The sequence below is a fragment of the Oxyura jamaicensis genome, chromosome 3 (assembly GCF_011077185.1).
Source record: "Oxyura jamaicensis isolate SHBP4307 breed ruddy duck chromosome 3, BPBGC_Ojam_1.0, whole genome shotgun sequence".
Lineage (NCBI taxonomy): Eukaryota > Metazoa > Chordata > Aves > Anseriformes > Anatidae > Oxyura > Oxyura jamaicensis.
Genome location: NC_048895.1, coordinates 36983099 through 37010637, shown reverse-complemented (window position 1 = coordinate 37010637; position 27539 = coordinate 36983099). Strand labels below are relative to the sequence as shown.

General features: G+C 40.6%; 2 protein-coding genes across 7 annotated transcripts in view; one reads left to right on the top strand and one right to left on the bottom strand.

Annotated features, from left to right (window-relative positions):
- The window catches only part of SDCCAG8 (SHH signaling and ciliogenesis regulator SDCCAG8), a 107398-nt gene extending 89524 nt beyond the window's left edge, over positions 1-17874 (top strand). For 2 of the 5 annotated variants that reach the window (XM_035320801.1, XM_035320805.1), the window contains 4 exons: positions 10780-10906; positions 11584-11607; positions 12810-12892; positions 17527-17874. In XM_035320801.1, coding sequence (XP_035176692.1) covers positions 10780-10906; positions 11584-11607; positions 12810-12860 — 202 coding nt within the window. In that variant the 3' untranslated portion in view covers positions 12861-12892; positions 17527-17874. Of the gene's footprint in view, positions 1-10779; positions 10907-11583; positions 11608-12778; positions 12893-17526 lie in introns of those variants that run through there. The other 3 variants (XM_035320802.1, XM_035320806.1, XM_035320803.1) reach the window with 3 other exon arrangements.
- Positions 17875-19966: 2092 nt separating this feature from the next.
- The window catches only part of AKT3 (AKT serine/threonine kinase 3), a 151596-nt gene continuing 144023 nt past the window's right edge, over positions 19967-27539 (bottom strand). For both annotated transcript variants that reach the window (XM_035320807.1, XM_035320808.1), the window contains 2 exons: positions 26348-26450; positions 19967-24147 (listed from right to left, as the gene is read on the bottom strand). In XM_035320807.1, coding sequence (XP_035176698.1) covers positions 24062-24147; positions 26348-26450 — 189 coding nt within the window. In that variant the 3' untranslated portion in view covers positions 19967-24061. The remainder of the gene's footprint in view (positions 24148-26347; positions 26451-27539) is intronic.

Genomic DNA, 27539 nt, shown 5'->3' with positions numbered 1-27539 from the left:
GTCTTCTGTATCCCAGCTTAGAACATATACCATGGTTGTCTTTTTAAATACACAGGCACAGCTTTGTTTTCTTCATTTACTACTCGTGATTTCAGGCACTTAATTTTAATTGTCCAATCGCTTATGTAAGTGAGAATGATCATTTCCCAAAAGAATAACAAGATTTCTGAGCTTTCTGTTTAAACATTTGTTTCATGAAGCTTTTCCTGTTACTTCCCATTGGAAGAATAGAATATAGAGAAATAATGTGAGAAAAGTAAACTCATCCAGCAGAACAAAGGTCTTCTGATATAGTCGAAAGGAAAAAGTAGTCTACCTGTAGTTACACTGAAGATGTGTCAAGAAAATTAGTAACACTCATAATTTGAAGAAAAGATTAATAGTTTTGTTGGACATTTTGACAATAATTAAAATACTGTGGAGACAAACAGAAGAGCATGTGCATGCACAGTTCTGGACAGAATGATTTTTTCTGCAGGAAATGCCGATAGTCTTAGCGTGGTGGGATGCCTGTGCAGGGTCCGATGACAGCTGACTGATAGGCCAAGCAGTGATAGGGGAGAGCCAGGCAGGAGCCACATTTGTGCATGGTACTCCTGACAGCCCTGTGCTGCTATCACAGAGACCCAACAATGGTTATTCTCATCCACAAGCAAAGTTTCTGTCACCAGAAAGGCATAATTGACCCTTCCCGCTGGCTGTGATCTGGGTGTGTTGGTACTTGTCTCCAGACTGCTTGGTTGCAGTCATATTCCTTATTGTGGAAGGGTTAATGGCTTTCTGAAGATAACTGTAATGATATTCGCCTCTAAAGCAGGAACAAAACTCCTCTTTTTTTTTTTTTTATAGCAATGATGGAGTTCAGCCTTTAGACTTGGTGCACCATTCAGAGCACAAATGGACTAATATATACGTCATGAAATAGCTACTCCTACAGAGAATCGCTTTTAAGATGTATTTTCTCTGAAATGTTTCCCTGTTTTCCTTCAGTGCTTCTAAGCAATTGCTGTTTTCACATACTTCACATGCAAATTCACTGTGCTTTTAATATAGTTTAAAACAAGCATCAAGTGTACTCCATTCATGAGAGCTGAGCCCCATGAAGGTCATCTGACAGTACTGCTCAGATCCTACAGCTATTTTTTTATTTTTTTATTTTTTTTTGTCATTTTCTGATCTCTGCGTTCTCAGGATGAAATTCTGTTCCTCTGAGCTGCTTCCAGTACAAAAGCTGTCTTTGTAACCCTCTCTGTCTCCCCTACCTTTGGTCTTCCATGTTATCTTCCTCACTTGGTGTTTGCTGGACACTATGACTCTCCCTTCACTCTCTACAGAAGAGCTTTATGGCACACCAAGGGAGCCAGGGAGATCAGCGCTGATCCAGAGTGCTGTGCTGTGTGGAGAAACAAAGGCTGAAACCTCCTCAGGTCCCTTGGGTAAATCCATGCATGCCTGAGCATAGCTCTTCCCTGCATCTCATGCACACCCTAGGCTCTTCTGCTCACCTGATATTTTGGTGTGACCTGTTTCCCAGTATCTTCTCCGTATCTTCGCTCAGTATGTTCCCCCCTACACTCATTTTTGTTTCCTGGATGGAATAGGTTTGGAAAATAGATGTGTGATAGAGCTGTATTTGAGGGGAGGAAATAAGCCAGGCAAGGGGCAGGTTCACAAATGGAAGCAATCTGGTCTGTGTGGAGAGAGCAAGGGCCTTGTATGGAAAACATGCATCTGAATATGCTGCACAGAGAAATTATCTCTGTCACGTTAAAGTCATATTCATCCTCTTGTATGTCACAAGCATAAAACTTTCTTCTCTACAAATCTACATCTATCATTACTTTCACTGTAATTTTTGAAAACCACAATAACCCTGTGTGAACCCTGGAAGTAAGCAAATGAGTATAGTCCACCAGAGCTTGTGGGCAGTATCTTGCATTTGAAATGATACTGGAAAGAGGGGTGTATTGGCACCCCTGGTGTGGAAAATAAGTGTGATGGTTTTTAAGCAGAGGAACTAATGAATGAGCCTTGCATAGATATTTAACGGTGTTTGATTTTTTTTATAGCAATCAAACTATACAGTATAGCAGCATTGTTTTTTATAGTGGAGAGTATTTTTGAAGTGCTGTGATATATAAGTATTAAATTGGGCAGACTCCCCTGCAGATAACCGGATCAGAAGGACCATACCTGGCACCACTGAGCTCCCATTTGCAAGGTCATTACTGAGAGACATTTTACCTTTCAAACACAGGTACTAATAGCTATAAGCACAGAAGCTTTATGCTCTCTGTAATACGGTGCCTGCAGTCCATGCTGATAGCAGCTAGAGTTTGGGCTCAGTGAGGACAGCAGGACTGAACCCAAAGCTGTTCTGTTAGCCTATAATTGCAACTGTCAGAAACAACTGAAGCAGTTGTAGCTCAGCTGCGCTATCCTTTCTAGCAGTAGTATTTTTTTAATTAAGACAACGTTTGAAAAAGTAAATTAACAGAAGCTGATGCTTTTATCAGCTTTTTTGCTTCAAATGCCTGATGTCAGCTTGGGCCACGTGTACATTCTGCACATGCCATCGGATAGAAAAAGTAAAGACTTTTTTCAGTTCTCTGTTGCCTGCCCAAACACCACATGTACTGTCTGTTACATGTCGCTTCTGATGAGGTTCATGCTGGGAATTTCCTTTTAAAGGCAAAGTGTTTCTGAAGGAAAGAGTTCAGATTGGGCAGATTGCATTAAAAAAATTATCAATCTCTCTGACTCAGATATAGTATTTGTTTTGTGTGGACACCTGGACACCAACTAGCAATCTGTAAAGGGTCAAGTTTGTCTGGTTATAAAAGAAGTAAGAGGAATCAGTAAGCTGTGGGGAAAATGGAGCACACATTTTTTAAAAGTGAAATAACCACAGAAAGAGTTAAGACTAGTAAGACAAGTACAGAAAAAAATACTTCAGTAATGTAGACATGTACCTTGTAGAATGATCCTTATAAACATTAGGGTGTCACATTTGAAACCTTGGTAAGATATGCATCTCTTAACATATCAAGACAGTTTCTTCACTGGGAACTTCTGTAAGGTCTGATCAGCAAGCCCTGCCTCCCTTTTCTCCTAAGGTATTCTAAATTAACAGGCAGTCTGAGCAGTTTGGAAAAAAATTATTAAGCATTTTTCAGCAATAAGCAGAAAATATTAACAAGAACTGGTCTTCTCTAGAGCAAAGTTGATCCAGAGTTCATATTGTTATCATAGATTATATTATTTTGTATTATTCAGGAGGAAAAAAACTTCTTTAGCTGAGGGACTCAAACAGAAATAGATGTTATTGAAGGTTTCACCCGTATCTTTTACAGCCTCCTGTCCATTCTCTTGAATTGTTTCCTTCCTGTCAAACCCAGGAGGACTAAAAGTGACCATCATATCAGCTAGGCCCAGCTGCTACACCCCCTACTAAAGAGCAGGCTGATAATGCTCTTGCTTCAGCACTTCAGACATGAGCCCAAGAATAGATCCAGACTCAAGTTTCCTACATGATTGTTTAACCTGTTGGGCTGTGGAAATGAAGATGTATTCTCATAGTCAGTGAGGAAATCACAAACAAAGCAGAAGCTACTGTTCCTATGTAAACTTTTAATTAAACCCTATTTGCAATTGTTACTATGGCTTGTTATCTTCTTGGAGAAGATGTAGCATAGACAATTCTTGAAAAGTGTGTGGAAAAATTAAGAGTGCATTTATTAAAAGGAAATTCAGAGGTTACCCAATACACATGTAGGAGAAAAAAAAAAGAAAAAGAAAAAAAAAAAAACCTTAATTAATCACCACTTGGGTCATGGGTTCCATGGTGAAATGTGGTCATTTTCTTTTTAAGTGATTCCAAGGAATATTAACCTCTAGTTACCATCTGTTAACATGAGCTGGTTGTCTCTACTGTAGGGAAATGCTTACCTTGCTAAAATAGAAGCAGTATTGATTGCATTCCCTATCTGGCTAAACAAATGACAGTCATTTCATGTTTCAGAGGGGTGGGAAATGCCACAGAAATGTCTTTTAATGTGTCCTAAACCATCTTTCCATGTTAGGAGCCAGGAATTCCAGTGAGACAGAACTGAAACACTGTTAATCAGTGATTTTTTGTTTTGTTTTGTTCTTCTCTTTAGATTTCTTTCATTAACTTGATAAACCTGCATCGTAGTGTTCTGCTTTTGAAGCTAGAAGGGAGTACGGAATTCAGTTAAAGGATAGATAGTACAGATGTTTCTCTTTAACTTTAGGGAGTATAGGGGGACTTCTCAGAGATGCTGATCTCACCAGGTCTTGATCTGTGCCTCAACATCTTAAGTAAGTACCAGTTTAGGACAACATTGAAACCTTGGCGTATTATCGTCTATTTATCTGCATTTCAAAATGTATAGACTCCTATTTAGTTACCTCAAAATGTAGTGTGTGTGTATTTGTGAATGTTGCAAACCACAATGAATATGTAGATGCTTATGCGAGAACTAACTTTTACTACTGATTTAAGTGTCCATAGAGCTGGTTGAAGACATTAAGAGATGGTGAATGTAAACATTACTGCCTTTACAAGAGGGTGCAACATCATTTCTGCTACAAAAAAAAAGAAAGCAAGAAAAACAGCAGAGCTGAGCTAGAAAGCAGAGGGGAACTGTGCTGCTGTCCCTGCAAGAGGGAATGGGGAGTGACAGCAGCTGGGGCTGCTGAAACAAGCCGTTCCTCTCTCACTGTGAGCACCAGCCGTACACCCGAACTCTTCACGTGGCAGTAAGTCTGGCTTTTCAAAACTCTCATGTAGGCAGAGCAAGCCTGATCTTTGATTTATGTGTAGCAGTTTTTTACTGTAGGCAGTGCCTGCTTTATCTGTGTCAAGAGCAAGCTGTGATCACCAGTTTGTATTTAAGGTTGTATGGTGCTTCTTGTTTTAAGACACTGTTAAGTTCTTTGTGATTTGATTGGGCTTGCCAAAACTTGTGCTTTAGGCTGAAACTGTTTAGCAAGCTCATGGTGGGCCTTGGGAAGAGGTGAGAGAGGCCGAGCAGGGGAGCTGCTGAGGTGGAAGCTAGGGTGCACAGAGAAGAAGCTGCACAGAGAGCCTTTGCTCTGGCATTTCCTAACCCTCTGAGTAGCTGAATATACAAATTCAACATCCTTTAATATGTTGTAGTACAACTATGTGTGAAGTACCGCAACTTAAACATTTCCCTACCATTTTAGTACGATAGCTGATTTTCAGGGTGACCTAAAAAAATGGCTAATACTGGGTAGAAGTTTGAAGGAAAATCTGCTGGGTTTTGTTGTCTTTTCTGACTGACTTGTTCACTCTTGTTGAAACCACATTGTTTTTAATCCTGCATGTGGTTTCAAAGTTCACAGTGCACTAGAAACACCTGAGGTTTACAATTGGCCGGCCACTGATCTGATGTTGCTTTCGTTTTGGGGCAGATCCTCCTTCAGTAGTGTCTCTGCAGCCTCGCAGGTCCGTGGCCTTGCTCCTGAACTTCCCCCTTGCCACCAGAAGCAGCAGCTGATCGCTGCATCCACCTCCAGGCCCGCAGGCGCAGGAAGAGCACCGTGAGGAACTCGTAGCCTGTCGCTCTGCCCTCCTCCTACAAAGGGATGCGTCATTTCAAGCCTCTTGGCTGCGCCATGCCGCCTTTTCATGACGTGGGCCTTCTGCGGCCTTGGGGCCCTTCTCGCCAGCGGGTGAGCGGCAGGGGCCATGCCCGGTGCTGCTGTGGCTGCCTGGGCAGGGAGGCCCCAGCCCTGGGCCCGGTGGGCCACCCTCCATTTCCTTGGCAACCAGCAGATGGGGGGCTTCAGCAGGGGTCAGCGGGGGGCGGCCGCGCCGCTCAATAACAGCCCTTTCAGCTCTGACAGCTCTGCGCGGGCTGGCCAGCGGTAGTTATCAGATTACTTGTATTAAAACCTAATTAAGATGTGTGCCAGTAAATGCATCGTGGTTATTGGATTTGGTGATTTAGCGGCTGTAGGTTGCTGCAATCCAATCACGCCGTTTCAGCAAATTCAGCTCTGCAGAGTAGAGGGAAAGCGTTTTACCTTAGTGCCCTGACTGTACTGAAAGAGTAAATAACCTTTTAATGCCTCTGCTTTGTCAAGGACTGATCCCCGCTGCTGGATGGATGGACGCTACCCACAGATCCTTGCATATTAATTTCTTTCAAATCAACTTTAAAACCCCGAGGAGGGCCGACAGGTTGTATCGGCTTTTGTTGTACCAGCTTTTCCCTTCAGTGCTCGCGGCTGCCTGCAGATTAATGGACCTGTGACTTCCCCAGGGCAGGGGCTTGTTGCGCACTCACTGCTGGAGCCTGCTGGGTGCCCCTGCTTCAGTGATGGGTCTTTATGGAAAAGAAAGAAGCTTTTATTTTTGTCTGTAGGATGCACAGTGCTAGTTCAGCTTTGTGATGTTGAACACTGTGGAAGTTAATTCTGCTCGGTGTAATTCACCTTGGTACCAAAGGTCTGCTCTGTGCTCCATGTTTCATGCAGATTCTGTAGCATCTTGCAAGGGTTGTCTATTCCTGCCTGTCCAAATGTAGCAAAACATATCTCCCTTTCCATTTTGTTTCAGGACAGCTAGGTACTGGCCTAATCTTGGATCCAAATTTAATTTCTGTGCTGAGTGAGAGATGTGCTCTACTGCAGGTTGTAGCATGAGCTGCACAAAACAAACAAGGTAGCCTGGAGCCCTGCTAAAATAAAGCTGCATTCAAATACTGAGAATCAGAATGAAATGCTCATCATGAAGTGCTCATTGCAGCTTGCGATGCCTCAGTTTTGTTCTTCTGTGGATGCACTTGCCTCACAAAGCTGTCTCTTACCTGCTGCCATATCGAAACAGGAATTCTGGTTTAAACTGGTTAAGTTTGCGTAGAAGATTATTTTAAGGGTATTCATACTATTAAATATGAGCTACCTCTTGGTGTAAGGTTATCCTGCAAGTAGTCCAAATGTAATACGTTTAGAGTTACACGTCTGAAACTTGTGCTTTGAAGTAACGTGACAGAGGGTGGAGTCAGGCCGTACCCTTCAGCACTCCCAGGCCACGGAGCAGCAGTCGCTGCCATCCCAACTAGAGAGCTCTTGCCACTTTGGTGAAAAATGAACTCATTTGGAACAGAGGGGAAGTATGCGGTGGTCACGCAGATGCTCAGGACGCAGCGCACGTTTGCCTGGTCGGTGGTGTTGCCAAAGTGAACATGGTGACTGTGCAACCTCACTCACTTGTATTAGCAAAATGTGCAGAAGGTTCTGTCACCCAGTTGTAAAAATGATGGCAGGCATCGATGTGCAGTTGTAACATATGGGAAGTACAGTGAATGTGGGTGGAGCTGTTCATTTCTCATCTTGAATCATTTACGAGATCAGCAGGCAGGCCAGATACAATGCATATGGGAATGTGTGGCTGTGCTGCACATGTCACACGTAATAGCAGACACTGTGAGAGGGCCCAGAGCCTGTCCTCAGGAGCTAAATGCACCGGAGCAGGCTGGTAGTCCCAGCGTGTGCAGACCAAGGGCCAGCTTGGCAGCAGTTTTGAGAGAGCAGACTGGTAGACAGAATTTGGGAATTCATAGACTGAGATGTGTGCCGACTAGATGTACTCCTTCATTATCTGTTGTGACCCAGAACTGTAGAAAGGAACATTATTAACCCTATACTCGAGCACTGGAGCTGGATACAGAAGTTGTGGCCTGCTAGTCAAGCGTAGTTCAGTGGCTGTGTCATTTTCCATCTTTGTTCAAGGGGACAGTCTAATGTAACGTGGTGGGTGATAAAGTTACGAAACAGAAAAGTGTAGTTGAGTAGTATTGCCATAATTAAAGAGTTCTTTATTTACGGTAGTTCATCCAAATTAACAGGATCTGATAGGATCCTGTAGATAGAGCCTTACAATAGAAAGCACTAAGGCTCATATCCAGTAATGTTTTGAAATTTGCATGTGCTGCCTGTGAGTATCTAGTAGAAAGTGTTGTTTTGATGTAGAATTTTCATGAGCTGGAACTTACTTCAGTCCGCATGCCAGAACTGGAGGAAGTTCCTTGCACTGAAGTGGTGCCTCTTCAGCTGGAGCCTTCTTCTTGCAGGAGAGATGCCTGGAACGGCCCTTCCTCATGGGCTTCTTCACTGGGGCTGCTCTTGCATCCAGAATGGGCCCTCTTTGCAAAGGGAAATGCAACTCATGTTGCTGCAGAGATGCCGGTTGAGGGGCCTACATGCTTAACCACGTCTTTAGCTGCTAGGAGTCATAATATTATGTAAGATGGTCTCTCAAAGACCCTTAAAACAAATGGAAGCACTAGTATAATAGAGAAATTACTAATTAAGTATAGAAGTCAGCAGAAATGTAACTATAAGGGCTTGAATCCAGACCACAGTTGGTGGTTGTTGAGTGGGGCTTTCATGCTGAGAAAACCTTGTATGAAGAGGATTTCATAGCCTCAAGGCTTCACCTATGGAGGGAGGCACTGGAGTTTTTTCCATGTCTGAAGGCAGCAGGTTCCAGTTACATCTCCCTACCAGTACTGTTATCAAGTAGTTAGTATGCTATAAATAAAGGATTGGAAGATGACTTTATTACAAATAAAGGAGTTCAGTAAGCTCACAAATCCTCAAGTTAAAGGAAATCAATGGCAAAATAGTAAGCAGAACTCAGCTCTCCAGTCTGAAACTCTGCTATGTTGCCTCCAGGCTAAATTGCCTCCAGCAAACAGTAGCACTGTCTATGCACTCAGTGGGAGCAATCTGATGCTCTTGGAGGAGCTAGTGTCCTTAAAAACAGAACAAAAAAAGTACAAGTGCATTTTTTTTTGTGAGGGAATTTTCTCTTTTTTTTTTTTTTCTCTTGTTGGTGGAGGTGGTGGTGGTGGTTTTTGTTTGTTTTGTTGAGTTCTGCATCTCTGAAGTCAACCTTTGTAAAGAAATCAAGCATAAACAGCTCATGTATCGACATGTTATAGTTTAGAACATACAGGGACTGTGAAATTAGACACACAGCATGTAAGTGTGTATTTAGTAGAATATTCTATGCTATCAAAGTGATCTTTTTGTTTACTTCATTGGATGTTTACAACCAGCTGTCGCTGTTTGCAGCTAGCTGCAGTTACTTTTGTTCTGATCCCCAGGAGATGGTCCTGCAGCTCCTCAAATCCCTTTTTGCAGCTATCCATTAGCAGAGTAACAGGACAAGATGAAATATGTCCATTCACAGTGTTTGCTGCATTATTGTTGCAGTTTGACTTCAAAGAAGGTGTCTGAGAGATAGACCACTAAATACTATTTTTCACATAAATTTTGGCAAGTGTGTTTCAGCTAAGTTTCACTACATTTTTATCAAGAATTTCAGGGGTGTTTACTAATGCAGTTATTTGAACAATCCTGATTAAGAATGTGAATATTCAGAGCGATTAGCTTAGCAGAGTTATGACAGCTGTACAACTCAAAACTACCACATGGAGTTGAAAGTAGAAGGATTCAGAACATCACATGCCTTATTGTGAGCATATAACTAATTCCATTAAAAACACAGACTGTATGAGAGATAGAAGCCTAAGCACCTTGTTCAGTTGAAGCTGTATTTCGAAATGTTGAGCAAGAAATAGTTTACAAAGCAAGTGCTGAATTTAGATCCAGAACTAACCATAACAAAACCCAGGTTGGTTCGTGCTCCCGAAGTACATAGTGTTTAGATGTACAGGCTTTTCTCTAGAGCACAGATACTTAAAGAATAGAAGCTTCTAAGATATCTGCAGGGACTTGTAGTTAAAGATGTTTCCACTTAAAGAATGAATGAATGGTGTTTAATGTAAAAACACCATTTTCAGCTTATTTCTGTTCATTTTCCGTGTTACAGATCCAAGCAAACTTTTAAAAATTTTCATGGCAGGATTCAGAGGACTAAACAGTCACTGGTGACATTTCAGGTTTTGTGATTAAAGAAGTAAAGGTGCAGTTGCCCTTTCTACATGGGTATTGTTACACTTGTTTCTCAAGTGTAAGCAAAGCCTTTGTGTACCCCTGCTGACACCCACTGGCTTGTTTCCCCTGATGAGAAGCCTTTGGAGTGGTGAGCTCTGACATCCTTCCAGAGGAATCTCTGTTAGAGATTAACGCTGACATGCTTAATTAACACTAAGCTTACTTAAAATAATGTTGTGCTCTGTAATGAGTTTTGGGCATTGACCAGGTTGTAAAGAGCAGAGGAGTGAAAACGAAACTTTCTGTCACTTCAGGTCCAGTTTGTCAGGGGGCTGGGATACTTGGATTTATAATCTGGGATAATGTAATTGAAATAACTGCCTAAAATCAGGAAACTGGTTTCTGAAGGAGCTACAGGCTGTGTAGGTGTGCTGACAGGTTTATTGCTGTGTCCCAGTAACAGCCCTGAACTCACAGCACCCTTTCTGTAGAAAAGAAGAGCAAGGCATGGCTTGCTCTGCTACAGATGTCAGGATGCAGTCCTGTGGTCTTCACTGATGTCACTGAGTGGCAAAACTGACTTCTTGTTGTGTCACGACAGGGCTTCTAAGTTGGAAGTGCAGACATTTAAAAGTGCTCATTAAAGTGTCAAGATCAAATGTATTGAGTGCCCATCTGAGGAGCAATAATACTTCAGTCTCAGCCCAACACCAGGCCGAGCTGTGTCATCTGGGAGCTTGCACCTGCCAGTGCAAACATCAAAGCTTCTGCAGAGAACTCCAACTTCAGACACACTGCAGTCTTTTTATCTATTTTTTCCAGGTTGCACCAGCTTGACAAGCACTGCCAGGCCACTGCCCAGCAGTTAGTGGAGCTACTCAACAAACAGAATCAGCTCTTCAAAGAGAAGCAGCTGCTAACAGAAGAGGTGCAGTTTCTGCGAAACCAGGTACTGTGCCAAAAGAAGAGAAAGTCTGAGGCGAATATTCTGCAGCTTTAGCAGAGAAATCCACCAGCAGTCTCTTTTCAGCTCTTGGGTTTTATTGTTGTTCTAAGTAAGGCATTGCCTTACGAAAAAAGAAATAATTCCATGCAACTGGAGATAGGCTGGTTGCTGGATCAGAGTCCCACTTAAACTGAATGAAGAGACAATAGAACAGCAGTAGTTATTCTTGGTTACAGTTCCTAGCTTTCTTACTGGAAGATTTCGTGTTCCTTTTCCAGAGAAAAGGGAAATCTGTTCTTCCACAGCATTAACATCTAAATAGTAGCTTGATGCTGATAATTTCTTGGAGCGTTTTGCTGACATTTGTCAGCTTAAGTCCCCCTACCACTTGGTGATTTTTTCCCCTTATTTTTAAATGTTATTTGTCTTTCCTGCTGCTTCGTGACCACTCACCCAAATGTGAAGTGGAGAATGTGAAATCAATCCACCTGAGCACTACTCACTGCAGTGCACCTTTGGCAGGACCAACTGTTGCTTCCAGTGGTCTCTAGGGTGCTGCAGGTTCCCATGGGCTGTTGTTGCTTGGGTGTTTGGCCATTGTTCTTGAGTTGCTGCTTTAGAAATAAGGGAGAGGACTGTATGGTTTGTTTCATTGTTTCCCTTTCATGCATTTGTTTCAGAAAAAAGAGGAAGAAAGAGAAATAGTAAGTATAGAATGAGGTTTTCAGTAAAACTATTAAATAATCAAACCCTTGTTTTGGGACTAAGTAAATCACCTAATTCAACCATATCATGATGTTTTCTAACTAATAATTGGAGTTCTGTTAAAAAGGTAACAAGTTCAGTGGAGAAAATGTTGTCCAGTAGCATCCTTAGCAATAAACAGAAAATAGATGTCTTAAAACTTTCAAATATTTACATCACCCTATTTTTCATAGGCTTTTTAGCTGTAGGGTTCAATAAATGTTTAACCTAGGCAAATAAAATCCATATTTTGTTACGCTTTTAATCATGTCAGTGTGTTTGGTTTTACAGGATTTGCTGTCGGTAGACAAACCTGGTAACCCAAGATAGTGTCAGGTTATCAGCATGTAGTAATTACTGACAAATTTTAGGGTAACCATAGTGTTTTCTGTATAAGATGGTTGAAGAACATTTGCCATTCAGAAAAGAAAATCAAAGTTACTACTCTAAGGGAAGAACTCTAGGTAATATGAAGAGACTTCATAAGTAGTCCACAGAGATTCTGTCATTGATAATTGTTTTATCTGGAAGTGAGCATGTTTTCATGAGGTTGGGTGAAAGTACTAAAACCATACAAAAGAGGAAAAAAAAAAATAAGATATACTATGATGACTAGACTAGCAGAAGCTTCCTTTTTTGTGTTCATTATAAGTTAATTGTGTTCCAGAGGATACATTTTAACTTGTGAATATTCAGAAGAGAATAATATATATATTTTTAAAATTATTACAAAATGAGTCCTAAAAATCTGTTAGCTTGAAAGCAACAGTGATTCTCTGGGAATTGGAATTCAGCCCAAAAAAGCTGTCTGGAATATCAGACAATTGTTTGAAGAAAACTAAAGGGCATTTCACTGTAAATTGGAGATTTTAACTACAGAAAGATGTATGTAGCTATTATAGAAATATATGTTAAAAATATCAGTTGTGTAATCAGTATTGATCAGAGGTGAAAGTGACTTATGCCATGTTTTACTGTTATTCAACAGCTATCCTCTGCAGTTAGTTTAACCTAATGTTAGTTTAACCTAATGTTAGTTTAACCTAATGTTAGTTTAACCTCATACCTAATGCTTTAAAAATGATGTAAAATACACTAACTGAAATTTGGTGTTGTATCTTGGAACGTAAGCCACTAGTAACTCTGCAATTGCATATTTCAGGAGAAGAAATGGGATGCAGATCTCAAACAGGACACAGATGGAATCAAGTAAAAACCTGGATGGATAAAGAGAAATGAGCATAAGTAGGTATTTTTTCTATACACTATATATAGAGGAAAGGGAGGGAGAGGAAAAGAGGACTAAAACTATTTGCAGATGTGGGTTGAATCTGGCAAACACTTCAAGACAAAGGGAGAAGAAAGTGTTTGAAATGTTTTGGGGCTAGAAATTGTTGGGGGGGGGGGGGGTTGTGTGGTGTTGTTTTTTTCTTTTTATACTGTTAAAAATTTAGGGCAAGCTCTCCAGAAAAGAAACGGGTTTACCTGACAGAATTAAATATATATATATATATATAATTTAAATTGGAAAGAAAGGAGGACATACAACTCTTGGCAAGGTGGGGACTTGTACAATTCAAATTTTACCTCAGATACCTTTTGGGCTAGATAACCACTGTGGGTTTCTCTTTTGATTTGGAGTTGGTTAACTTTGTCACTTGCATTAGTATTTTCCTTCTCAGAAAGCAAAATGCTATTTCTTTAGAAAGGCTTCAGCTTGTTCTGTAATGAATCATAAAAACTCAGTGTCATGTTGTAAGAAACATTATATAAATAATTGCATTTGGAGTGGTGCTGTTGGAATGACAGCACTGCTACAGTTTATAGCTGTTCCTATAGCGTTATAAGCATTACCTTTTTTAAAAAAAATGCAATCGAAGTCCCAGATTTTATCGTTTCATTATTTTAATCTAGCTGATTTACAGGGAAAACAAAAACAAACAAACAAAGCTACTGCCAAACCTTTAGCCTTCATAGGATTTCCAGTGCTTGTAATTGCCATATCTGGGGGAAAAAACGGAAAGAGAGAAAGAGGTCTTTAAATCCTGCTACATTTTGGTGTGTTGAGAATCTGTTTTTCATAGAAAACTCATGTGATACCGTAAGGAAAATTCTTGGTTTCATAATGAATGAAGGAAAAAAAAGCCATTATAAAAGAAATACTTGATCCTGCTACATGCTGAATTCCTTACAGGCAACATGAGTTAAAAAGCTTTTTGCATCCTTGTTGAAGGAGTAACCAAGGCAAGTACCATAGGATTCAAAAACACCTTTCTCATCCTTGGCAATGAACTACAGGCTTTTGAAATAATGATCTTAAATCTCATGTTACTGGAGGAACCTCAGAACAATCACCTGCCTACAAACTTTGGGTTAGGCTAAGTATTTACTTGGAAAATATTTGTCCCACTGACAGAGGATAGCAGAAAGTTCCCATTACCCATACCACAAGCACAGATTGATGTCACTGTCGTTGTTTTTCCAGTTCACTTCCTTGTCAAACTTCTATTGTGTATCTTTCATTCTAAAATGTAAAGTAGGCTCTAGGCATAGCCCCTGAGAAACAGAGGAGTGAAATTCTGTCTTTACAACCGAAGGCAGTAATGGGTACATGATGAAGATGCTCACACCGAAATTTTAATTTTCAGAGAGCTAAAAAGGATCAGTATGATAATTTGGCCTGACCTTACAGCATGTGCTGTAGATGAAGCCTTCACATTAATATTTAATAGATGGCAGTAATATTTAATAATGGTATACAGCTTAACACAGGCAGATCCACCAAAAGGTAGTCACAAGTTTAATTACAGGATTTATACCTCTGATTTTGAAAGCTTTTGAAGGATCCAGGTTTTGTGTTTCTGCCTTTGAAAGTCTCTCTTACACGGCAAGTTACTGCAAATCAGGAGAGCAAGAGATATGAAACGCCCATCCTATATAGTTACTAAATACAAATGTGTGTAATAGAGGAAAAAAAAATACCTAAATGGAGATGACTAGAAACCTCAGCACTGTCCACCCAGCGTGTTTGTATTTCTGAAGGGTGGAATGCTCTTCACTTGCAGGATCTGCCTTGGTGTCCCTCAGTTTTACAGAAATAGCTGTTTGTCCCAGTTTTAATCCCCTTGCAGACTCTGGCCAGCTGAGCCCGCCAGCGTGCAGACCAGCTGACAGGATTGGGACCTCAGGGATTACCCCCCAGCCACGTCTGCCGTCCCACGCCGCTGGTCTGTCCTCTCCCCTGGACATCTCCCTGTGCAAGTCCGCCCTTCCCCATGCCCTCCAGATTGTCTCGTCCCTCGTTTCAGATGTCCTGCTTTTCAGTGAGCCCATTGCTCTGTGAACAAACTGCTCCTTTCCCAAGCAGAATGTAAATGTACTCAGCCTTGAGTATCTTCCCCTCCTCACCCCTCTCGTTGCTTAGTGGGAGGTACTGTCAGAATTACAGCTGGTCCTGGGCTGAGATTGTCTTTGTTCTCTTAGGTCTGCATGAATTTTCAGTGGGGCCTCAGCAACAAATGCAGTGTTTGATGGGCTCCCAAGTGTCCATTTTGCTCTCTTTCTTTCTTTCGTTCTTTTTTTTTAACTTAAATGTTAAAGCTACTCTTCTGTATATCCAGAAAATGAGTAGCCCTTCCAACTCTGATGTCAGAATTGATCCAGGCTGATCCTTACATGGGCTTTTTTTTTTTTTTCATTGTGGTCTTAACGTACAAAAATGTGCATCTCTTGGATTTTTTTTTTAACAGCCAGTGACATTCTACAGACAAGGTGGTTTTTTTTTGGAGCAGGAGAAAGTAAGGTTGTCACTACTGCTTAGGTGTTTAGTCAAGTGGTGATGAGCATTAAACCATAGTCGGTGGTGCTTTGGGTTTTGTGATGCTGCAGCTGGGTGCAGGCGGCTGGTACCGCCTAGGAGGTGTCTGGTAGGGGCAGCAGCAGCACAGGAGCTAGGCCTGGCCCCTCTGAGAGCACCATGCTGGGGTCTGCAGCTGTGCAAAGGGGCACTTGGGCCCCTAAGCCACCTGAGTGTTTTCTGACCAAACAAGCAGCTAGTGGCTGCTGTCCCTGCACATGTGACTAGCATTAACATCGGTTAAAACACTGGGGTTTCCATGGCTCTGCTACCTACAAAACTGAAATCTGTAAGACTACCCAGCCACACAGTTAAAAGAGCTGCCCCTGAGGGGAGGGAGCATGGGGAGAACTTCGAGCACTCTGTGCTGCAGCACTCTGCTCACTCAGCTGGGAGGAGGAGAGCGGCACATCCCAAACTGCTTTAGCATCCAGCCTGCTGTGCAGTTGGGCACGCTGAGACTTTGCCAGTATTTGCACTTTAATTTTTAAAGCATATGAAGCCTAGCTGTAGTCAGGTGGAGAAATGCCGACTTCGTCAACCATGCTGAGGTTCAGCAGCTTGCAAAGCATTAACTTGGTGTAACTGTGCCGATGGAAGAAACGGAGGTAGCCTGCAGCGCTAGAGGTGGCCGTCTTGGTACCTAACCTGTTCACATGCATACGAGCAGGGCTAACGAAAACCTTTCTGGGGCGGCTTCAGGTGGTAAGGACAGAAAACTGAGCTCCTTAGAGGCATAGACAACAGTATAAGACTTCTAGGTAGAAATGTTTTGAAGTTTGGTGGCATAAAACACAGTTGTCTGAGAAGGGTTACCTAAAAGAACGAGCACCGGTACTGAGGACGCTCATTCCAGTAGCCAGGGGAGAGAGCGGTGCACTAACATGCCGGGCATTCGGCTGAGCCTCACAGGGCAGCTGGCAGGGCACAGGACAGGGCTGGGTACGCTGTGAGACACAACAGCAGCAACGGCCAGGAGACTTCTTTGGGAGCTAGGTGGTGTGCTCTTTGTCTTTTTAATCTTTTGTCCATACTCTAATGCTGGCCCTACACAGAGAGGGTTCATGCAGCACAGTGTAGGCTTCCTCTGGCTGTCACTAACTAGCCCCCGATGCTGAGTCTGATCCCTAACTCTTTCCAGGGATGTAATTCATTTTTCAGTGCACTGGTTGTGGATACAAACATAGCACTGATGTGGTGCAGGTATTTTGGGGACAAAAGAGTACCATGTTACTGTTTTTAATTAATTCTTTAATGAACTGCAACATCATAAATCTTTTTTTTTAACACAGCCCTCATTATCTTAGCAACTCAAAAAAAAAAAAAGCCAAACTCTGTAAACCCTCTAATGCAAAACCAGCCCAAATTTAAATTTTATTTTTATTTGAGGTCATTTACATCTCTTAAATTCAAACTTCAGAACTCCAGTTGCTTAATTCTAGGTAGCTACCCCAGCTCCACTAGAGTTTGATGTCTCACCCTTAATTAAGTTGTGAAGTGCTACTGAGGAGGCACAAACAATAGCTATGCAAGAGCTTAAGAACTGCAAATTAGCCTTCCCACCAGAGGTTTCCTAACAGCACACAGGCAGCTTCCTGTTTTGCTACAGCTGCCCACCCCATATACAGTCTGTACAATTCACGGTAAACAGTCTCTGGCACAAACCTGTCTCCTCCTTCCTGGAAGGGAGAAGGGGCAGGATCTTAGACGTGCCCCAAAACAAGAGCTCGGTTATTTACTGCTAAACATGAGCGATGGCTAAAGCTCATGGAGATCTTGTTTTTCAGAAATCAGATAGCTCTTGTTCTTGCTACCTGTAAGATTGCTGATCTTAGAAAGAGGCGAGGACCACAGGAAGCACAGGCTTTGAAACAGCACTTGTTTACATAGCATTGCCACATTCTTAACCATTTATGTATTTATTTTCTAAGAACTCACCCGCGGGCTGAAGTGACACAAATGAGAGATGCAAGCAGCTCCATACAGACTACTTACTTACACTCCCATCTCCTTCTTCTTTCAGTTCTCCTCTGCACCCGTCTGAAACTTGGGCTTGTTTGAAGCTCACACAGAAAAACGTTCGCAGAAAACAGACACGCTGGCTAATTTCAACCGGTTTATATTTGTTTTTAACTACAGAATCATAAATACTTTGAAACATTACTCACCTACCAAACTTTCTAGGAAGACAGCTGAGACTTTTCTAAGAAAAAGGCTATGATTGCAATTCAGTTTTAACAGCTGTTATGAAGCATCAACTTAATTCATAATTTGTACACTTTTTTATAAAATGTTTTTATCTATTTTTGTAATTTAACATAGATGTCTTATTTACAGATGGCAATACCAATAAATTTAATTTGATTCGTTATTTTTCCTGGTTGTGTCCTTTTGCATTCAAGGGAAAATGTGTGTTTGGGGAGGAGGAGAGTGTTTAAAAGTCTCACAGAAATCACAGTGTGCTTGAGTTTATAACTCATGACTGGAACCTACCTGGGAACTTCAGCTGTACAAACTATTTGCCACCTTTATACAAAAGTCAGAGTCCCAACGACCATTAATCCATCAGAAGGGCATAAGAATGATTGAGAAATATTCCCTGTAATGTGGAGTAATTTCCACCGGGCAGGTTTCCCATCAAATTGTTACTGGCTAATGCCTTTGAGACAAAAGGACTCTTTGTTAGCAAAGGCTAATACGTACATGAGGTGCCTGGCTCTCAACACTGAAGTGATTCTAGACTTCCCCCCTGGAAGATACTTCACTATCCTGGGGATGGGCATCAGCTGAACTCTGCTTTAAATTATTGAACTCAAAACATTTGGAGGCTACATTTGGAGGACTTCTTTCCGGTTAAAGACACATTTGTAAAGGTTACTTTCCAAATACTCAGAAAGAATTCATCTGAATCTTTTGCTGAACTAGTGCATAATAAACTATGTAAGAAAAGGTTTCTACATTCAGTGTAGTTGCTGAATTGCACTGGCAAAGAGGAAAAAAAAAAAAAAGTGCAAAGAACAGTTCTCAGTCAACAAGGCTACTTCAGCCAGCATGAACACATAAAATGTAACAGAAGTAGGAGTAACAACACATGCAATAAGTTACCATTTGCTGTGGGACACAATCTTTCATTCCTTGTATTTTAAAAATTACTAGTGGTACAGCCTTAACATCAAAGTGTTTTTTCTTCCCATTTCAATTTCCTGCCATATGAAACTGCCAAATACATCTGAACTCCTCCCTAAACTGCTTCACCACTATGACAATAAACATGCTTAAATCGCCTCGGGTCTTTTGGGAAGGGAAAGGCTGCTGATGAAAATTCCTTTCTAGCACAACTACGGGTTCTCCACGCTAGTCAGGTGGACAATTTTATTTTATTTCTCACTACTTCATAGATGGTTACATAGGTAAGAATATATGTTTATAGATCTGCAAACTTGTTTCTTTTCCCCACACCGTAAATCTGTGTTTAAATAGGAGCAGTGCCTATCAGAGGACCTCAGGCACCCAGTCCCAGCACTTAGGCTTCACTGAGATCCTGAAGCTGCTGTGCCACAGCCCGGGGCACAGCTGGACCCTCAACCTTTCTGGACCTACCTTACCTACCAGGTGGCTCAGGGTGGCTGTGTGCAGAGGACAACTGCCAGCCACTGCTGCATCTACAAGGATCAATTTCTCTGCAGCAGCTACTCTACCTCGTAGCAATCACTTATTCACTATGCACAGACAGCACCAGGTCTACTCGGCTCCTGCTCCCCCCACCCCGCCCTCTCCTTAGCCACAAAATGCTTACTTTTACAAACTTTACAAGGTTCAGACCAGGCAATCACATCCAGGAGCTTCTATGCCCACAGCTAGAGCATCGCCCCCTGAGGCACCACCCCTGTACCTCCATGCAGAATGAGTGGGCGATCCTTCCATGGCCACAGCTGAGTCCCTGCACTGATCTGAGTATTACTGCAACTAATGTCTGTCTGTCCCTTTCTCGTGCTCCTTCCGGCCTACTTCACGGGGAAAACAAGACAGACCCGGCTCACACGCGTACATTCCAGGGAAGGGTTCATGTCTGAGAACTGAGCTAAAACCCAGATGACTGACGGCTCCAGGGACACTCAGCCCTCCTGGCCAGCTGCTGCAAATGGGCTTGGGCCAGCTGGTGGGCGTCAACGAGTCCCACCTCGAGGTGCCCTGCAAATCACACCTTCCCCTTGCATCCTCCTGCATGCTGCTGAGCTACGACTTGAGGCTACGGCTTTCATTCGGTGACAACTCACTTAAATGTTGGGTGTTCTCATAGGAACGTAGCCCTGCATAATCAGTATTTGAAAAGTCTAACCCAACTTTACTTTTAGAAGTTACGTACACCTTGTAGAGTTAACACAGACCACCTCTGTGGAAACAGCCTTTGGCCACAGCACAAATACACCCTGCTTAGCCATAAAAAACTCTTTTTTTTTTTCTTTTTTTTTTTTGACAATACTGTAACTTAATTTACAAGCTGAAACTGATCACCCAGTATCTGAAATACGTCACATCAAGTTACAGTAATCACTAGGACTTCACAGCAAATAAAACTTTGAACTAAACATGCACAGATCATTATATACACAGTGATAAAAAAATAACGATGTACATTTTCTTGTAAGAAGAAATTAAGTAAATTCTTTGTGCATTTCAGGATTGAAACATCTAACCTATATAAAATTACTTTAAAATATGAAGTAAATATTTAAACCAAAACTTGAGAAATCTTTTGTAATCTGCAATATAGCCTTCTCGTTTCAGATTTTCTTTCTCTGACACAGAACAGATTAGGAACTTTATCCTCTAAGATATTTAATAATAATGTGCAGATATAAAAAAATACGTCCTTTGTGGCAAGCTGGAACATATATATAATATATTTACAAACCTCCAGAACAAATTAGCATTAAAAAACACAGAAGTAGCAGATTGACATAGTGTTTTATTTAAGCTGTCTGTACGAAGGAAAATAATGTGCATCCCTATCATATACGTGTAAAAATACTAAGGATGTACAGTGTACAAAAACAGTTTCTTGTAGGTATTTCACATCCTTGTGGGTCATATACTTAAGGAAATAAACAGTTTAAGTATGACCAACAGTAATACGGTTTCTTGGGTTCATAGTCGTGTCTGCTTAATATCCTTAACCATATGACTAGATCTTGCATGGATCTAATGAAAGAACTAGCAAGGTCAAGAAATGTCACAAACTCTAAAGCTACAGGGAGGTAATTCAATTACCAATTTAGAGGTTTTTATTTAAATAAATACTTTACATTTCATGCTTGCCTGTAATGCACTACCAGGAGCAAGATAAGGAAATTCTACTGTAGACAGTACAAACAGTAGCAGCAAAGTGTGTACATTGAGGTGTAATATATAGACCCTGCAGTTAGTAAGGAAAGACCTTACTTTTGTACTCTAGGAGAAGCACATGGCCCCTGCAAGAACAGTCAGCTTTAAGAAGCCGCAAGTAAAGATGGAAAAAACGTAAAACAATACTGGAATAAATGTTCTGTAAGCAACAGGAATGTACTGGAAGATGGTTTAGTGTGGAAAGCAAAGCCGTGTGCAAAACTGCCAAAACCCAAACAGAAATGACCTATTTCCTCCGAGATGGCTGCAATACAAGAGGGCATACTGTCTGCCGTGGAAGTCAGTACAAGCTGGAGTCAAAGTCTGAAATGTACTGTGCTCGAAAGGCTCATCAAGGTAACCAGCCACCACCACACACTGTCCAAACCCAAACAACTGCAAACAGGCAAAGAGCTTTGAGAGTTTCTCCCAGCACAGCTTGTTAATCTCTCTTTCCTCCATCTCTAACACTGCTAAGAGGGAACTCCCCAGCCCTGGGCAGCACTAAATGACTGCTGACTCTCTCCATAGCACAAACTTGATCTCTGATATTTTGGAAGGCAGATAACACAATACACACTGATTGAAGCCTTAAAAAGTTTTCAGATAATTTGCCCACAGATATTTACTGCGAACTGCGCTCTAACTAGCTACACGGTGATGAACCTAGCCACAGGGTTTCTTTCTTCTCAACACGAGGAAGGGTTGGCCAGAGGCACAACTCCGGTTGGTCATTAGCTATAAGTGCCCTCTGTCAAAAAATTTATTGCTGTTAAAAGCTGGAAAAAGATTAAAAAATAATAATAAAAAAAACGCCACAGGCATATAACACAGATCTTGAATCACCATAGTTTTAGTCTGTAAGTACGAGGCCTTTGCAGAAAACTAATTAATGCCCATCTCCTAAGTAATCGGTTATTTCAGTCACTCACTCGCTGTGTCAGTACAGACACTTCTACAGACCTGCAATGCATTTACTGTGCTCGCTCTCTCTACAGAGGGATAATTTCTACACGTTTAGTGTTACAAGGAGACAGAATGAGATCCTATGTAGTTAGCATATACATCATGATATATTTCTGACTGATTATCCATCCGTTACTAACAATAAAACACGAAACATGAAAAATTGTCTAAATTAGTCTGCGTCTTTAGCTGCCTTGCTAAAATGCCCATTTGCCCCTTGACTGTCCCAGCATATGCACTGCCAGCAGTGGGCTTCACGCCAGGATACTCAGCTTTCCACATCAAGAGGCTAAGGCATCTGCGTGTGAACATCTCCTTTCAGACTCTCCTCCTCACTCACACAACGCAATCAGTAATACTCTGTGATATCACAGTCTTCGTGGGAGCTAGCAAGATACGGACACAGAGATACTTCAAATGATAATCCCATGGAGTCAGGGCTTTCAGATGCCGTTAGCAAGGGCACGTGCACACCATTACTGCACTGCAAAATATCCCAGCTCCTAGCACCAAAGGGTTTATTATTAAGATTATCATTGCTGAAGATCAAAGCTAAAGCTTGTGCACATGTTCTGTTAGATACAGATCTTCGGAAATGGAAAGACGTTTTCCTGTCAGTGGAGTGTTTCTCGCGATGTGTTAAATTCAGTCAATCGGGTACCGCGGTCACATGTAACATGCTGGGTTTCATAACTCTTTTGGTTGAGGACAAACTTTCCTTGAGAATGGCTGATCCCAGAAATTTACTATTTTAATTATTAAAGTGCTTTTCTTGTAATCACTGTGGTCTCATTGTTCAAATGTGTTCCCTTCATATAGGATAGAAATTTTCTATTGTGCCATCAGGCTTTTACAGTATCTTTATCCTGAATAGAGCACAAGTTGTAGCTTTCTTGTTTATTTGTTTTTAACCCTTTGGCACATGAAGTTGGAACTCCTCATCTCCACTGCCAAAGAATTAAAAGACAGTATTTCATTCACAAAAATCTGATTCTAAGCAGTATGTACAATTTCAGAGCCTTGTTAAAATTTCCACATGGGATAAAAGTGCATTATTCCCTTCAGCTTGTACAGTCCTTCCATATATTACAAAATTAACTGCTATAAGCCTGTTCTATCTAAGATGTAGCAGCATTTGCAAACATGACACATACAAACCTTATGTCTAAAAATAAATACTACCGCAGTATAACCAAAAAAAAAAAAAAAAAGGAAAAAAAAAAAAAAAGAATATTCAGAGTTAAACACCTGGAGAAAAAGCTAATTCACAAACTCAAAAATAAGTAAGGCAAACAACTGTTTACCTTGGTGCACACATTTTGGTGAAAAGCAATACCATTATGCCTGTCTACATTCTTCAGCCATCAGAGGTGATGTATATCATGAAAGAAAAAGAAAAGCATGAGAAAGATGTTATCTGGTGCAAATTATAAGACCCCTAAACAACTTCAACTGCTGCTTTTATGCCTTCATTTCTTGCATGTATAATGTTCGATTCTCCATGATTGCACATGAACCTGGAAGTTCTAAGTGGCAGGCTGGGTGAGCCCAGCCCTTCTGCTTCTTCTGTAGTATCCAACAGTAATTAAAAAATAATATATATATATATTTATATATATCAACAGTTTAAGTCCTTCTCTCAAACGTTTCCCAAGCAAATTCCAGCCAGATGTTAATGACAGAGACCTGCTTCAAGTAATGATATGCCTAACTAAAACCTTGCTTATGTACATCACCACCCCTACGTTTCCTTGTTCTAACCAGCACAAACAGATGCAAGAAAATATTATAGACTAGTCTCTTTAGACTAATTACAATTTTGATTCATCTTCTAGAAGAAGATAAGCAGGACCAACACATTTTCCTGTTTAGCCTCCGCTGTGAGGAAAAACAGATGACTATTTGTGCACAAAGTGTACAACGCTGAAGTAAAGTCATCTACCTTCAAAGAAACTGTTAGTAACTTCTTGACGTTGCTATTATACTGAGACGGTGGGCAGCAACAGCAGGAGAGCGTAGAGAGATACCATATTTCATGCAAAACCAAAATGGATTTTAGGTAGGTTTGGGAAATAAATTTGTTCAATTTGGAATGGTCTCTGAAAGTGCCCCTGCTATCTTAAATAGTATCTAGTACTGGTGGTGATGTTCAGGAATCATTTTCAGTGATAAACCTAAGATGACAGTGAAGCAGCAGAACAAAAAAGTTATTCTCGTCCACTTGCAGAGTAGGAAAACTGGGGGAAATGCGGCCGCCTCTCATTGTCCATGCAGTCCATGCCATCCTCGTCATCTGTATTAAGGCAGAAGTTCAAAACGTCATTATATTTACAATAAAATTTTATTATTCACCTGACATGCAGCCCATCTTTCAGAGTTCAATGCTGAAGTTAAAGGCTCAAGTTAAAAGTACATTTTCATTCACATAAGCTTATGCTCATACAGTAGACTGATGCTCATGGAAAAGAAATCATTTCAGTAAGTCATTGCTACAGCAGTGTGGGGATCTTTTTTGCTTATTTATTATTTTATTAGGACTGTAACGCAAGGACTTCAATCACTACTACCCTTTCTAGGCTAATCAAAACACACTAGAATGTCTATTTTCTGGTAGCACAGAAGAAAAAGAAAATAAGTCCTTGCTGACTGAAGCAGAGAAGCAGTTTTCATTGCTTCTTAAACTGAGTTCAGAAAATTATAATCTTGCAGACATACTTAAATACTTCTCCATTTTGAAGGGAGTTATAAGGAAGAACACCAACAAAATGAACAATTTGTACAAGTTCTTTTTAGTTCAATTTTTACATACAATTATTTAGTAAACTATTTATTTTTACAGTATTTACTGGGATCAGAGGAAACATGGACTAAGCCAAATTCATAAATATTTTTATTTACATAATTCCTGCATTGCCAATGGAAACCAGACACCAGATGTTGCCTAACTCTGAGCATTTGGATCTACATTCTCGCATGGATTTTTAAACAGTGTCCTTAAAGACACCTATTGCAATTGCTATCCTAACAATAGATTTATATGCATTTATATGTCTTATTGTGATATACACAGTTTGGTTACTGTAGATACAAGATATACTTTCAACATTTGTGCACTGCTGCTGGCAATCACCCCTATTTTATTATTTTTATGAGCAGGGTGGATTGTAGCCTTGTGCTGTTTCAAGCTTCATCAGTTAACGCCATTACTAGAGGCCAAGACAAGAATTTCAGGGAGGAGGTTGTTTCCCTAAGTTCTTATTAATTGCCTACTCTGAATTCAATAAATTTAAAGCTGAAGTCACGGTAGCATCTTTTTATTTTGTATTGCTTCAACATTTGATGGAGAAATATCCATTCTCTTTGCATATTTGGAGTTTTAAGAGATAATGGCTTTATAGGATTGAACCAATAGTCTCTAATCCAAACTTAAAATTTGTTAAAATTACAAATATGAACAAATTCTAATACTACAAATACAAAACTGAACCACTTTAAATACAAAACCCAGAAAATTACTCCAGATTTGTTCAGCAACAGAAAACTGGCTAAATCTGAGAATCCTAATCCACCAAAAATGAGCTAGCTCTATGACAAAATAATCAACCTTAATTATAGCATTTACTGCCTACTTTTTCTCATCCCTCCAATTAAAAAAAAAAAAAAATTAAAATCTCACTTAGAAAGTGAATTCATTCGAGAATTCAGTAGTAAGATTTTAACTACGCTTTAGCTTGGCAGTGACTCTGTTAAGCCCTAGCTTGTCCGATTCCTGCGTGTGCAGTGGAAGATGAAGAAATACAAGCTGTGGTGAAGTGAAATTCACTCCTACAAAGAAGGTCTGTGCAAGCCTCAGTGCACCGATTACATCTATATTAATAACTGCTTTAAGCGCTCTGAAAAAGCACAGGAATTGATAAGAAATTTAATTTTCAAGTTATGAATATCAACACAAGAGGCATCCACTCATCTGTCAGTCTGGGGGGGAAGGGTGTTTTGTTTTTGGAGGGGGGGACAGACAGGGAGATGAGGTTGGGGATTGGTGGGGTCTATAAAGTACTTTAAAATATGTGTGTCTCACTAAACCTAAACAATCCACTGAAATCAATAGCAGTCTCCACATGCTTATAGGAGGGTCCGTGTTCCAATTTACTTTGCTGAACTGGGACCTTTACTGTCACCCAGCAAACACTTGAATCTGGTGTTTTCCCTAAGAAAAGGATTACAAAACTGTGAACTATGTTAAATAATAATAATAATAAATAGTAATATAACAAACAAACAAAAGCATGCAGTGATCTAATATTTCAAGCGTCGTAATTATTCCTTCTTCAAAGGAAGGCTTTTTTGAGAGTATTTTACACACTTTCATACAAAGATTTTTGATAATAATAGTGGGAATAGCTTTTCCATTAAAAAAGAAGAACCTTCTTACATAGTACTTTATTATAAACTGATCATTTTTAAGGTATGCTTATGTATAATTTTTGACTTACATTTTTCAGGCGGCGTTATTGTAATAGTCTGAGCTGTAAATTCTTCATCAAAATACCTGGTGTCTGTCTCAGATGTCACTTGAGGTTTAAAAGGAGGTACAAGCTGAAAGGAAACAAGAAACAAAACAAAATTACTATATCTAAAGCCAACCAAATGACTACCAAGAAAGGCATTAAAGTTTTCTTTTTTCTCTACGCCCTAGGTCAAACAAGGAGTTGCAAGAGGGTCCATCGAGAGACAGCTGAGTCTGTAACTCCTAGTAAGAGATACAAGTCATCAGAATCAAACCAAAAATACCAGTTCAGAATCTTATAGCCAAACAAGGCTAAATTCAAAGTATCACTTTCGCATGACTTGCAGATTAATTGTGCTGCATAAAATAATTACCTAGAAACTCTTTGGGCCATTTCAATTACCTACATAGCTGTCAGGCAAAGGCGCCTCCAGGTACTTGCCAGACCTGTGTGGCACAAACAGCTGAGGCAAAAGGGACAGCACAGAGGGTACAGTAAGCACACCGCATTTTTTTTGCAGAAGAAAGACCTAGAACTTACCTTTAAAAAAAATCATGTAAGTGTGAAAATAAATTTTATATTTGAAAAAGGTCAGTTCATGCATAAGTAAGGTTCCTGAACCCAACATTTCTGATCTGATCCTGTCCCCTACTTCCACAACACAGTGCAGTGCTTCCCAGCAGCAGATAACTGGTATTTTCTCATTGCTTACAGGCAGCACTTCCTCACATCAGCCTCACCTTAAACCTTCTCCTCCAAAAGAACAGCCTACAGGCCACAGGTTTTAATTGGAAGGCACATTCGCTATGGGATTTCATGCTGTATTGTGCCAGTCCAAAACTACACAGCAGTTTAATACATATGATATTGTAATGCAGTTCATGGAAGGGCAGCATTTTGGTTTGTAACTTGGAGCCCTTCGGTGTTATCCATTCACATACAACTTAAAATACAAACCCTGAAGACAGCATATCGATTTCTCTTTCTACATAAGGGGCTTAAGTTATGGCTCACTGATGTTATCAGAGCTTGTGCGTGTTTTCCACTAGTTTCATGTTATTTTTCTCAACTCCAGAACACCAACACTGAACAACTAAATTGTTAATTTTACCCCACATAGGAAGCAAAGCTGCTGTTAACCTCCTCCTCCCACCAGGCTCAATGCACTAGACTCATT